The following is a 12,537-nucleotide window of genomic DNA, read 5'->3' as shown; positions in this document are numbered from 1 at the left end:
TGTTTCTGAGAAGGATGGTAGGTGCTGACTGGTAGAATTCCTGAACAAGGGTCAGGGAGAGGCTTAAGCCAGAGAAGCTGGGCTCCGAAGCCAGGCTTTGTGGGTATCTTGGTATTGTGAGCTGGGCATTTTGGGGACAATCTCTAGCCCCCCACTTGCTTCTTCTCCCCTCCATACTTCCACTCTTGATTTGACCACTCTGGCTCACCAGATTTCCATGCAGTTTCCTGCCTGGTTTCCTTGTTCTGGGCACCAGGGCAGGGTGACCACCACCTTCCTCCTTTTGCAGCCAGGCTTGGGATCATCCCTGGCGGAGTTAGCAGCCAGCTGCCACACAAGCTCCTCTGGAGAGAGCCACCTCCCCACTGGAAGGTTCAATGAGCAGCACAAGAAAACCTGGCTCAGACACATTGAGGAAAACCCAAGGAAACAGCTTCTGACTATTGATGGGGCAAGAAATATTGCCAACAATCGCCACTTGTGGAAGCATGTCATGAATGACACGTGGTTCTCAGCAGCACATTGGATGAGAGGATGACCTGCTCTCCAAGTGCCAGCTAAGGAATGAAAAAGAATCAGCTCACCATACTCGCCCCCCAAAAACTTCTGCTCCATTCCTCTCTTTTTTTTTTGAATCTGAGGACCAACAGCCTCCAGCATCTTGTGGCCAAAGAGCCCCCTGGGGACACTGCCCAGGGTGGTGGCCATGGCCATCCATGTAGCTGCTCTGCTAATAGGGCTTGAGCCCAACAACTGTGTCCCTGGGCCTGTGTGCAAGGGGCTGGCAGATGAAATCTCACAATGCTTTGCCTGGCCTCTGTCCCCATCCCCCTTTTCCCATCCCTCCCAGGGCATGGGGGTGGCCACGGTCACACCATGGTTACTCCAATACAGCCAGTATTGTGTTGGGCTGTGCGCAGGCATTAGCACCTGTGAGGTGTGGCCACACTATGCTGCCAACTTCTCTGCAGCATGCAGCCGGCGCACAGAGTGCCTCTGTGGACCAATGGGGCACCTGGTTCCTCTGTGCTGTGCTGTTTTCGTACATATATGTGCCCAGAGAAGGCGTGTTCCTGAGTGCTGCACTGCACTGCCCCTGGGCCTGGGCTGTTGCACTCCTCATAAGAACAGCCCCATTGGATCAGGCCATAGGCCCATCTAGTCCAGCTTCCTGTATCTCACAGCGGCCCACCAAATGCCCAGGGAGCACACCAGATAACAAGAGACCTGCATCCTGGTGCCCTCCCTTGCATCTGGCATTCTGACATAACCCATTTCTAAAATCAGGAGGTTGCGCATACACATCATGGCTTGTACCCCGTAATGGATTTTTCCTCCAGAAACTTGTCCAATCCCCTTTTAAAGGCGTCCAGGCTAGACGCCATCACCACATCCTGTGGCAAGGAGTTCCACAGACCAACCACACGCTGAGTAAAGAAATATTTTCTTTTCTCTGTTCTAACTCTCCCAACACGCAATTTTAGTGGATGTCCCCTGGTTCTGGTGTTATGTAAGAGTGTAAAGAGCATCTCCCTATCCAATCTGTCCATCCCCTGCATAATTTTGTATGTCTCAATCATGTCCCCCCTCAGGCGCCTCTTTTCTAGGCTGAAGAGGCCCAAACGCTGTAGCCTTTCCTCATAAGGAAGATGCCCCAGCCCAGTAATCATCTTAGTCACTCTCTTTTGCACCTTTTCCATTTCCACCATGTCCTTTTTGAGATGCGGCGACCAGAACTGGACGCAATACTCCAGGTGTGGCCTTACCATCGATTTGTACAACAGCATTATAATATTAGCCGTTTTGTTCTCAATACCTTTCCTAATGATCCCAAGCATAGAATTGGCCTTCTCCACTGCCGCCGCACATTGGTCGACACTTTCATCGACCTGTCCACCACCACCCCAAAATCTCTCTCCTGATCTGTCACAGACAGCTCAGAACCCATTAGCCTATACGTGAAGTTTTGATTTTTTTGCCCCAATGTGCATGACTTTACACTTACTGACATTGAAGCGCATCTGCTATTTTGCTGCCCATTCTGCCAGTCTAGAGAGATCCTTCTGGAGCTCCTCACAATCACAATGTTCTTTTTTATTCTCCTCGTTAGGGCAAGACTTCAGTTTACGGAAGGGCTTCCATGCCCTTTACGGCCTCTCTAACTTGGCTGGTTAGCCATGCGGGCACCTCCTGGACTTATTGGAGCCCTTCTTCCTTTGCTATTACTGTTGTTTTAAGCAGCCTCCATGCACTCTGGAGAGGTTGGACTCTTTTTACCTTCCCTTTCAAGCTCCTTCTAACCAGCCGCCTCATTTGAGGGGAAAGGGTTGCGCTGTTGTTAGTTGCCTGGAAATAGCTGCTAGGGATGTGCAGTCCAGATGCTATGCTGGCGCAGCTCTTGTTGGTGAGCTGGCTGGCTTTTTGGCCAATGCTGGCTGTGCCTGCACTCTATGTTTTAGCTAAGCAGGGTTAGCATAGGATACAGTGTTCATAAGAACATAAAAAGAATCTTGCTGGATCAGGCCAGAGGCCCATCTAGTCCAACTTCCTGTATCTCACAGTGGCCCACCAGATGCCTCTGGGACCACACAAGACAAGATACCTGTATCCTGGTGCCCTCCCTGGCATTCAGAGACAGCCTGGCCTGTAACCTGCGATGACCTTTACCCTCCAAAAATCTGTCCAACTCCCTTTAAAAGGCATTGAGGCCAGACACCATCACCACTTCTTAGGGCAAGGAGTTCCACAGATTAAACTTCCATTTGCCTATGGCAGATGCAGTGCCAGCACCTCTGCAACCACAGGGCAGTGGTTAGGTAGTGATATGTGCAGAACTTGGGCTCAGTTGACTGCTGTAAGTTGGCCTGAGAGGATCGCAGCCTGTGCCTTTCATGAGCCAATAGACATGAGTTTGTCTGAGCCAATAGTTTTGAAATCTTGTCTGAGCCAATAGGCTCACTTTCTGAGTACCTTGTAACAAGCCCTTGAGAGTTGGAGGACCAAATGGAAAACTGCTGCAGGAGAGAAGGCTGCAGTACCCCTGGAGGAAAGGTAGAGGCTGCTGTGTGCAGAGCCACTGAGGCTATAAAAGGGGCTGCACCAGCACAGAGAGCTCAGAGGCCACCAGGGAAGAGCTGCTGTGAATAGCCTTGGAGAGTGAGCTCTATAGAGGAAGAGAGACCTCCAGGGAAGAGGTGCTGCAAGGAGTGAGCTGGGAGAGACCAAGCTGCAGAAAGGAGCTGAGGAGAGCCTCTGAGAACCAGGGAACAACCGTCCAGCCTTTGCCTCAAGTCCTGCTGCCACAAGCCTGCCTGAGGTCCTCAGGGAATTTGGAACAAGGCCATTTTGATTTGTTTGGTTCAGGTTCCATTCCTCCTAATAAAAAGCCTTAAAACTTAGCTTGGTGTCAGTGGTCTCTTTCGATCCTGCATAACAGTAGGATTGGCCTGTCAATATTCCCCAACCACATCATGGGAATAATAATACTCAAGATCATATAGGTGAAGTGCTTTGGAAACTCAGAAAGTACTACAAAAACACACACACACATGGTATTGCCCTTTCGTAGCATTGCAACATACGACAGTTCTCTATTAAATCACTCCACAGGGGTCTTGGGTTCCTCTCAGAATTGGCCCATGAGGTGGCACACAAAATACTATCCTTAAATGGCAGCACGTCTGCCACTTATTCCTCCTTCTCCCTTAGATTTGAACAGGAAGGAGAACTAAGCAGAAGAGGAAATACTGTGGGAGGCACTCTGGTCCACCACACTCTTTTCTTCCACACTTCCTTTTTGTCACTCTAGCCCACCACACTCCTCTCCTCTGCACTTGCCTTTTCAAATCCAGGGACCAGGTAGAGGAGGGCTCAGTCTGGCCTACTTGTCTGAAAACTTCCCATTGGAGCAGATGCACTGCTGGGAAGCTCCGGGCTGCACTGGGTGACATGGACAGGGGGGCTGACAGCACTACTGGACAAACTTTTTAAAATCTTGGTATTTTCGAATAACACCCTCACGTAATATATCAATGTCTCATTTCATGCAGAATGCTATTAAATGAACCGCGTTGAAATATCTCTATTCCATCAAAAGTTACAGCCAAAAGTCAGCAGGGGGGGCAGGTATATCACCCTGCCCACCGTCCAAGGCATTGCCCCACCCACTGCATGGGAAGAGGTCCATCATAGGGGTAACACACTGGCCTCCCGTACCAGATGATGCAGAAGACGCCACTGAATTGCAGCTGCCAATTTGCTGCCCAAGGCTGGTCCAGCTCTTCCCCCACACCAAAAACAAGTTCCTTTTTGTTCTGCAGATTGTCCCTAATCCCCTTTTCCCTTGGGGTCAATAAAATCAGACACACACAAAAACATTAATGGGAATTTCCTTCTTTTTTTTTAAGTAACTGATTAACTTTGGGTTTATTCCCCCTGCCAACATCTATTATGTACAAAAAAAGTTTTAATTTCTGGATCCTACAGAAACAAGTGCAAATCAAATGCTGGTTTTAACCCTAACGATAAATATCCGGTGGGTTAGGGAATAGAAACGGGGGAGAGGGGTGGAGAGACAGGTAGGGAATCTATAACAATGTCAATGCCCCTTCATCGTAGCCGGTACAAAGAGAGTCCTTAAGAACGGAAGAGCCGCCTTGCTGGATCAGACCATTGGTCCCATCTAACCCAGTGTCCAGTTTCCAACAGTGCATGGCCAAAGGAGGACCACTGTGGCCAGCATAGGGCGAGGAGGTTGGCCTCGCCTCTCCCCCTCTCGTGGTGGGTGCCCCAGGCTACCGCTGGCGCTGGGGAATGCAGATTCCATGGGTTCGGGAACGCACGTAGCCCGATTTGCATGTGCAACGGTAAGAGCCGCTGGTGTTGACACAGCGTTCTGTCTTGCACAGAAGCCCTCTCTGGTTCAGCTCCCGGCACTCATCAATATCTGAAAGAAAGAGGAAGTAATAGAGACTCCCCAATAACTAACTGGGCTCCCCCCCCCCCGACTGCATCCTCTGGGAACAATCCAGCATCTCCTGAGGAAACACACTCAACCCCTGAGAGTGCTGCATGTCTACATGTGCAAAGCCATAGAGAGGCCACAACACCCACTTGGTTTGACCAAGAACATGGTCTCCATGTCTTACCCAGGCAACGGGTGTGGGTGGCATCCAGCTGGAAGCCCAGGGGGCATTCACAGATCAAGCCCTGCTGGGTGCGGACACAGTGGCCATTGGCACACCGGCATTCGTCAGAATCCTCTTCCGAGCTGTCAATGTCTATGGCAAGAAAAGACAGTAGGAGCATCGCAGTGGGACCAGAGGCACAGAGCTCCTAGCCAATGAGATGGAGAGACAGGTGCGGCCAAGGTGCGGCTCCCCAGCTCAGGTTTCCCTTATACAGGCACTGTGTGTCAGAGTATTTGCAAAGGAGAAACAGAAGGTGAGAGGGACGTCCCTGACACCCGCCAATTCTCCCTTGCAGACACTGCCCTCCACCATCACTTTGTCTCCTCTAAACCAGTTTTTTCCTCCAGTTATTCCACAGAATGGAAATATTTTATTATACATAATTGTTATTATTAATGGGAAACAAGACTGGTTAGGAGTTAAATGGCTGGAATGGCACAATTATAGAGGAGCACTGGGTGCAAGAGACTCCATCATCTCCCTCCTGTCCTTCAATTTTCCCCAAGTTTTGGGGGAATTAAGGTTTGCCAAGTGCCACTTTTGCCCACAGTACTCCTTCTGTCACAGGGAAGGAACAGGCGAAGCTGGCAAGCCCTCTTCTCCAAGCCTAATGGGCACAGCTGTCAGAATCCGAACCCAAGACACTTTGCATGCAAAGCCTAAACTCTTCCACTGAGCCCCTTCCATCTTTCCTGCCCCACTCACTCACCTTTGTGCAGTTTGCCATAGAGGGCACTGAAGTCCCAGAAGGAGTTGCTCTCACTTGGATTGGACTGGCAGTTCAGGCCTGGGGGAGACACACAAATGTGCAGCCTTCATCACCTTTATCCTCTTTGCTCCTGGTCCGCCACAGGCAAGCCACCCTTGTGGCTGCAGGTGAAGAGTTCTTCACCTCTATACAGGTGCCAGGACTCAACCCATCCCGGGAACCGTTCTTCCTAATCCCGGGTGTGCAGGACTTTTTGAGGGGGAGGGGAAAAGCACTCGGTATATGCTCTGTGGCCTCCTCACCTTGACTGACACTAACTGTCCAGGGGCCAAGTTCCAGTTCAGAAAAGAGCTGGTTATCAATTAATCCCTTTGCTTTGCATATGCTCAGGAACATTCATCTTTAGGATGAGATCTAGGTTTGAGCCGAGGGACAGTGCAAATGGTTTCTATGACCCTTCCTTAGTTAATGCTGGCTTAAAAAAAACAAAACGACGATTGCCTTGAATTCCCAGTGGTAAAGACAGAGAAATGCACTTTGCACATGCTCAATGGCAAGAATAGTGCAGTAAAAACACAGTTCCTCCCCTCCCCCCGTCAGCCACCCTCTCCCAGCCTCCTTTCCTCAACGCACAGGGTTACCTGGCCCACGCGGGGGACAGGGATGGCACTGGGAGCCCCAGCCTTTCCCATAGTTACAGCAGCAATCTTCGTAGCTCAGCTGGTGACCATTGAATGGCGAGGAGCACATCCCGTCCTCCCCTCGGAGCTGCCAGCAGATGTCGCGACGGTCGGTCACCCTGTCTGGGAGAGGGAGGGACAAGTTAGAGGTTTGCCGATGCTCAGGCATGGATCCAGGCCCCATTTCCCTTGGGATGCGCCATGCCCCATTCTGCAGGGGCCAAGGGCTTACCAGCCTGTGTCTCGGGGACCTGGCACTCCTTGCCACTAGGATCCAATGTCAAGGGAGGGTGGCACTCGCACAAGAAGGAGCCCACCGTGTTGGTGCAACGCCCCAATTTGCACACACCGGAATCCTGGCACTCGTCCACATCTGGTGGTGAGAGGAGCAGGCGGTTCAGATAAGGCCCTCTCCTTCAACCCAGCAGTTCAGAGGAAGGTAGGAGAACAAGTCCCAGGGAGGGGCACCTGGACTCACCAATTTCTCGGAGCGCCACACACTTCTTCTGGCTGGCATCGTAGGAGGTAGAGGCCGGGCAGGAGCAGTGGAAGCCCCCGCGGGTGTTCTCACAGCGCCCATTCACACAGTTCGACTCGTCCAAACACTCATCCACATCTGGGGGGGGAAAGAGGGGAGCAAATTCGAATCCTGCCACATTCATATTTGCACACTCCTGCAGCTTGGGGGGGGGGCACACTGCTAGTTAAGAGCAACCCTGACATCAGGTTGCTGTGTGTTTGCTTCTTGCCCTGGGTACTGAATGTGGCCCCTGAGCAATTGTTAACCTTAGCACTGATATAGTTAATTTAATGCCAAGGTGCTGCTGCTTGAGCATTCTCATGCATGCTTCCAGGGACACATGCGCAGCATGCAGGTCGTGAGTTGCAGAAACCATTTGGATCCAATCTGGCTCCCTGAGGAGGATGGAGCATAAGAGAAAGTGTAGAGGAGGCAGGCATCTCCCGCCACTCTAGTTCACCACTCTCTCCTCCTTGCTTCCTCTTCCTCTTAAAGAAACATGCACGTCCCTGTCCTCATCAGTCCTGTTTCCTACCGACACACTCCAAGAGGTTGGCGTCATAGTAGAAGCCCTGCTTGCAGTAACATTCATAGCCAGGCTGGGTGTTGACACATTTTCCTTCCTTGCAGATCTCCTCCCCAAAAAGGGCACATTCATCTATGTCTGTGATAAAAGGAAGAGGAGGGGCTGTTACTTAAGAGAAATTTCTCTTTCCCATTCACACACACATACAGCAGGAGCAAGAGCACTCTGATGCATGGTTTCTACAACAAATAATTCCCTTGTGGAACTCCCTGCCACAGGATGGGGAGATGCCACTAGCTAATGGGTTATGTTAAATCAATCACTGGCTTTCATTAGGTTAATTTTTCCTTTGAAAACCAGCCACAACACAGCAAAAAGGAAGAGATTTGCACATGGACCTTGGTGAGGACATAGAGGTAAAGCCCCTTCCCTGCCCCTTATGTGTTACAGGATACCCCGTCCTCACCAGCCAAAGTAGAGCCAAATCCTATCCAATTTTCCAGCACCAGTGCAGCCATGCTAATAGGGCATGCACTGCATCCTGCAGTGAGGGTGCAATCACAGAGGCCTCCTCCAGGTAAGGGAGCATTTGTTCCCTTTCTTCAAGGCTGCATTGCGGCTGCACCGGCACTGGAAAGTTGGATAGCATTGGGCCCGTAGTGATTTACCAGGATGTAGGCAGGTTGGAGCCAATTTCACATTTAACATAACGTATAACTGAGTCCTCAAAAATGGCTGTCAATAGTAATATTATTAGTTAATTGATATTCATGTACCACTTGTCAACAAGGAAGTTCTCAGACTGGTTTATAGCAAAAGGAATGAGTAAATAGCCCTCTGCCCCAGAGAGCTCACAATCTAAAAGGGAAAAAAAGCCAAATTGCTAGGGACAACCAGGAGATGGCTACTATCAGTATGCCTGGTTGGGGAGTTTCTGGTTGCTCGGGGTTGGAGGGAATATCCTCTGAACAATCTAGCCAGGCACAGTGGTGTACCTAGTTGTTCGCAACCTTCAGTCTCAAAAGACTATGGTAGAGAGGGGGGGTGCAAAGCACTAAGTTTTGCAGGGAGCCTCACCACAGCATGCAAGGGCTGCTCCCCCGACCCTTCAGAGCCATTCCAGGTAGTGGGAGTAAAACAGAAGCATACACCTGGTTCCAAAGGGACGGGGCCGCTTGCACGCTGCGGTGAGGCTCCCTGCAAAACAATGCTTTGCACCCCCTTTAGCTACACCACTGGCCAAGCAACCCTGTGTTCCTGAAAGGCCCCAGCCAGACACCCAATCCCAGATGCGTAGGGGCTTGTTGCACCTACATGGGCTTGAAGGACAAGCTGTCTGCATGCGCCCAGAGGGACCTTTATCTCTAAGCTGGCGATAGTGCTGCCTTGTTAGGCGGTAGTGCAGCAAGGGTTGTTCCATCCAGGGGACTTGCTTTGGAGGTGCATTCAGAGGTCTCAGGAATCTCCTTCTTCCGTGGGCCACCCAAAGCCAACACAAACGAGCCACCTTCCCCTGGACAGTGGACAACCAAGTATCAGAAAACTTACCACGATGCGCTGGGATGCCGTAGTTGAGGACAGTGTCATCCAGAATGAAGCCTTTGCCATCAGGGCAGAGAGTGTGAAACTCAGCTGGAGGGAAACGGAGGAGAGAATGGAGAAAGGCATCAACGCTGGGGAGGCCATCCAGACCAGGAAACCCACCTCCCACTCTTTGCAATTTCCTTCTCACGCTCTAAGCACAATGGTGGACAGTATTATGTCTTCCTTATGCTCTACTTGACTATTTATATTTGACATAGACATCTGCAAGAGGGATCTGAAGGCCTTAGGAATGGACCTCAACAAGTGGGAAACCCTGGCCTCTGAGTGGCCCGCTTGGAGGCAGGCTGTGCAGCATGGCCTTTCCCAGTTTGAAGAGACACTTGGCCAACAGTCTGAGGCAAAGATGCAAAGAAGGAAGGCGCGTAGCCAGGGAGACAGACCAGGGACAGACTGCACTTGCTCCCGGTGTGGAAGGGATTGTCACTCCCGGATTGGCCTTTTCAGCCACACAAGACGCTGTTCCAGAACCACCTTTCAGAGCGCGATACCAGAGTCTTTCGAGACTGAAGGTTGCCAATACAATACTTGACTATTTATATTTGACATAGACACCATACAAAAGCCTTCCTGGCAGCCTGGCCCTCAGTTACTTTTTTGGTCCACAAGAGGGCAGCACAGAGATATTCCCATAGATTCCCTACATGTGATAAGAACCCCCGCAGATCAGCCTGCTTTAGGAAAACGTGCTCTTTATCAGGAAGCCTGCTGCCTCTTCCAATATCTGGCCCCCTCAACCATCTCTAGATGCTTGCCTGCCCTTGCTCTTTTTCACTGTATTCTAAGCAGATGCAATACAAAAGCCCTTTTGGCAGCCTGGCCTGTAGTTTGTTTTCTTGCAAGGAGGAAATACATAGCCACAGAATCCTTGTCTCTGGGTCAATGTGTAAGACACATTCTCCTGGGCAATGATGTGCAAATGGGGTTGTGGGGGGGGGGGCGCCATGGGCCCTGGGTGCCAAGTTGACAGAGGCCATCACCCAATTTGTAAAATCTTTGTATTTTCAAATAATACCATCATGTTATATCTCAATCAATGTGTAATTTCATGCAGAATGCAACAAAACAAACCACGCTGAAATATCTCTATTCTGTCAAACGTTGTAGCAAAAAAAAACCAGAAAAGGAAACACAACTGCCTTATGTAACAAAAAGTGGATCACGCTGGGAATCTCTCAACAAAAGGTGTACACTGTATCAAAAAAGTGGATTACACTGGGAATAAACAGCTTGTTGCAAGAATCCAGCAAACCAAATGCATTCTTCATAAATTTATGTATGCTTTGCCTTTCTTCTATATTACAACAAAACTGCTTTTGTAGATATGACAGACCACAAGACCACTGCATATTATCTTGATGGGCAGTTCTTCCCTGTTTTGTTTTGGTTATGACCTCTAAGTCTCACTACATATGTGAAACCTATTATATGCAAGTCCTGTTCTTCTTCTCTGGCCATTATTATTATTATTAAAATTCATGAGCCCAGGATGCCAAATGACCTCATACATCACTGCTCCTGGGCTAGGACACTACAGCCCAGCACTCTCCTGTCCTCCACACTTCCTCTTTCACTCCATTCCCCTCTTCCTCTTCACATACAGAGGGGGTACAGCAGAGGCAGGTACGTGGAAGTGGGTGGCCGGAGTCCCCTGCCTGAGGTGCTGGCCTCAGTCAGCCTTGCAAATGAGCGGCCCTATTTTGAGCCACACACTGTCAGATTTTCTATGTTTTGTTTAAGAGAACAAATGTTCCTCTGTTCCAAAAGTTCAAGGCAGTTCACGTGCATGAACAACAAAGATAAACAAAGATTTAAAAAGTAAAATGGATTTATTGCCAATGCTGCAGAAAAAGAAACACTCACCCATTCTCAGTCCTGAAAGATAAAAGCAACAGGCTTGCTGGTTTGTTGGCTCTTGAAAAGGAGGCAAGACAAAGGCACCATCTCTGGAGTCAGGAGTTCCACACTTTGGGGCCCACCACAGAGAAGGGCCTGCCAAGCCTCGGAAACTGGGGGACAACTGTCTTCAAGGTCCAGTAGATAATGGTAGCCAATCACTGATCTTCTTGCCGTGAAGCTATCCTGCCCCCCCCCCCATCTATGGCCATCCCACCAAACTTACCCGAATTGAGAACAGGACAAGGGTAAATTTCACAGTGGTCCCCCCAGCCTGCGCCAAGGGAGCAGCAGCACTCCTGGCGGGTAATGTTGGTCGCAAGGACACTGTCGCAGAAGACAGAGTCGTCGAAATTCAGGTAGCACTCCTTCTTGTTGTGGGGCAGCTCTGGGGGTAGGAAGAGGAGTTACTACCCCCTGCCACCAACAAGCTCCCCCTTCTTGGGCTGGCCAGCCCTTCACCCACCATGTCTGGGGCCACTTTGGGAGAGGGAAAAATCCTCCCTCATTCCCCCCCCCCCGAGGCACACTCACCCTCGCAGCTCTGTCGGTCCTCGGAAGGAGTGAAACCATCATCACAGACACATACGAATGAGCCGTCTATGTTCTCGCATGCCCCATGAGGCTGGCAGAGGTCGGGGTCCTTGGCACACTCGTCGACATCTGGGGAGGGCAATGCCATAGTGCAAAATTGGTTTGTGCAATGGGCACGAATGCTTCTTGACAGAGGTCTGTGAACGCCTGTCTGCTGGGGTGTTCTTAACAGTATGGGGAAGGGCACCCACTTATTTGGGAACTGGGCTTTCATTCAAGGGGGCTTCCAACTCCAGGGAAATAGTCTCAAGGGCAGCGATTTTCAACTGGTGTGACACATTGGTATGCCGCACAGAGTTTGGAGCACAGCGATTGACAATCACTGAAAAACTAATCTGGGTTCTGTGGCTCTGTTTCTAGGGCTGTAGTATTGAATTGTCTGGTGGAGCCAGCAGAGGAAGGGGGATGGACAATTTGACACTATAGTTGCCCCAGAAACAGAGCCGCAGAACTTGGTCAAGTCTCCCAGAAGCCGGCAGTGACACCGCAAGAGGTAAAGACCTCTTTGTCAGTGTGCTGCGGAAAGATAAACATTGAAAACTGCGGTTCTGAGGGCTTCTTTGCAGAGCTTCTGTGGGCCAGAAATTGAGCCAGATCCCCACACAGATCCCACCCCCAAACATGCAAGCCACCACGCTGATGCCAAGTGGAACTGAAGAAGGGGCTACCCACCTTGGCACTTCCGGCCACTCTCCAGTTGGTAGCCCGGCCGACACAGGCACTGGTAGGAGCCTACAGTGTTCACACACTCGCCCCCCACACAGGCAGCTGGGAAGTCACACTCATTCACATCTGGAGGGCAGAGGAAGGGGGAAAGGTAG

General features: G+C 50.5%; 1 protein-coding gene across 1 annotated transcript in view; it reads right to left on the bottom strand.

The window, feature by feature from the left end:
- Nucleotides 1–4,409: 4,409 nt before the first annotated feature.
- The window catches only part of LTBP3 (latent transforming growth factor beta binding protein 3), a 31,005-nt gene continuing 22,877 nt past the window's right edge, over nt 4,410–12,537 (bottom strand). The window contains exons 18-28 of the mRNA XM_066610158.1: nt 12,389–12,508; nt 11,657–11,785; nt 11,349–11,510; nt 9,173–9,256; nt 7,634–7,762; nt 7,057–7,194; nt 6,811–6,951; nt 6,540–6,701; nt 5,899–5,976; nt 5,148–5,279; nt 4,410–4,945 (exon numbers count right to left, since the gene is read on the bottom strand). Of these exons, the coding sequence (XP_066466255.1) occupies nt 4,794–4,945; nt 5,148–5,279; nt 5,899–5,976; nt 6,540–6,701; nt 6,811–6,951; nt 7,057–7,194; nt 7,634–7,762; nt 9,173–9,256; nt 11,349–11,510; nt 11,657–11,785; nt 12,389–12,508 (1,427 nt within the window). The 3' untranslated portion in view covers nt 4,410–4,793. The remainder of the gene's footprint in view (nt 4,946–5,147; nt 5,280–5,898; nt 5,977–6,539; nt 6,702–6,810; nt 6,952–7,056; nt 7,195–7,633; nt 7,763–9,172; nt 9,257–11,348; nt 11,511–11,656; nt 11,786–12,388; nt 12,509–12,537) is intronic.

The sequence above is a fragment of the Tiliqua scincoides genome, chromosome 15 (assembly GCF_035046505.1).
Source record: "Tiliqua scincoides isolate rTilSci1 chromosome 15, rTilSci1.hap2, whole genome shotgun sequence".
Taxonomy (NCBI): Eukaryota; Metazoa; Chordata; class Lepidosauria; order Squamata; family Scincidae; genus Tiliqua; species Tiliqua scincoides.
Note: the sequence above shows the minus strand (reverse complement) of the source record. Positions and strands in the feature narration are given on the sequence as shown.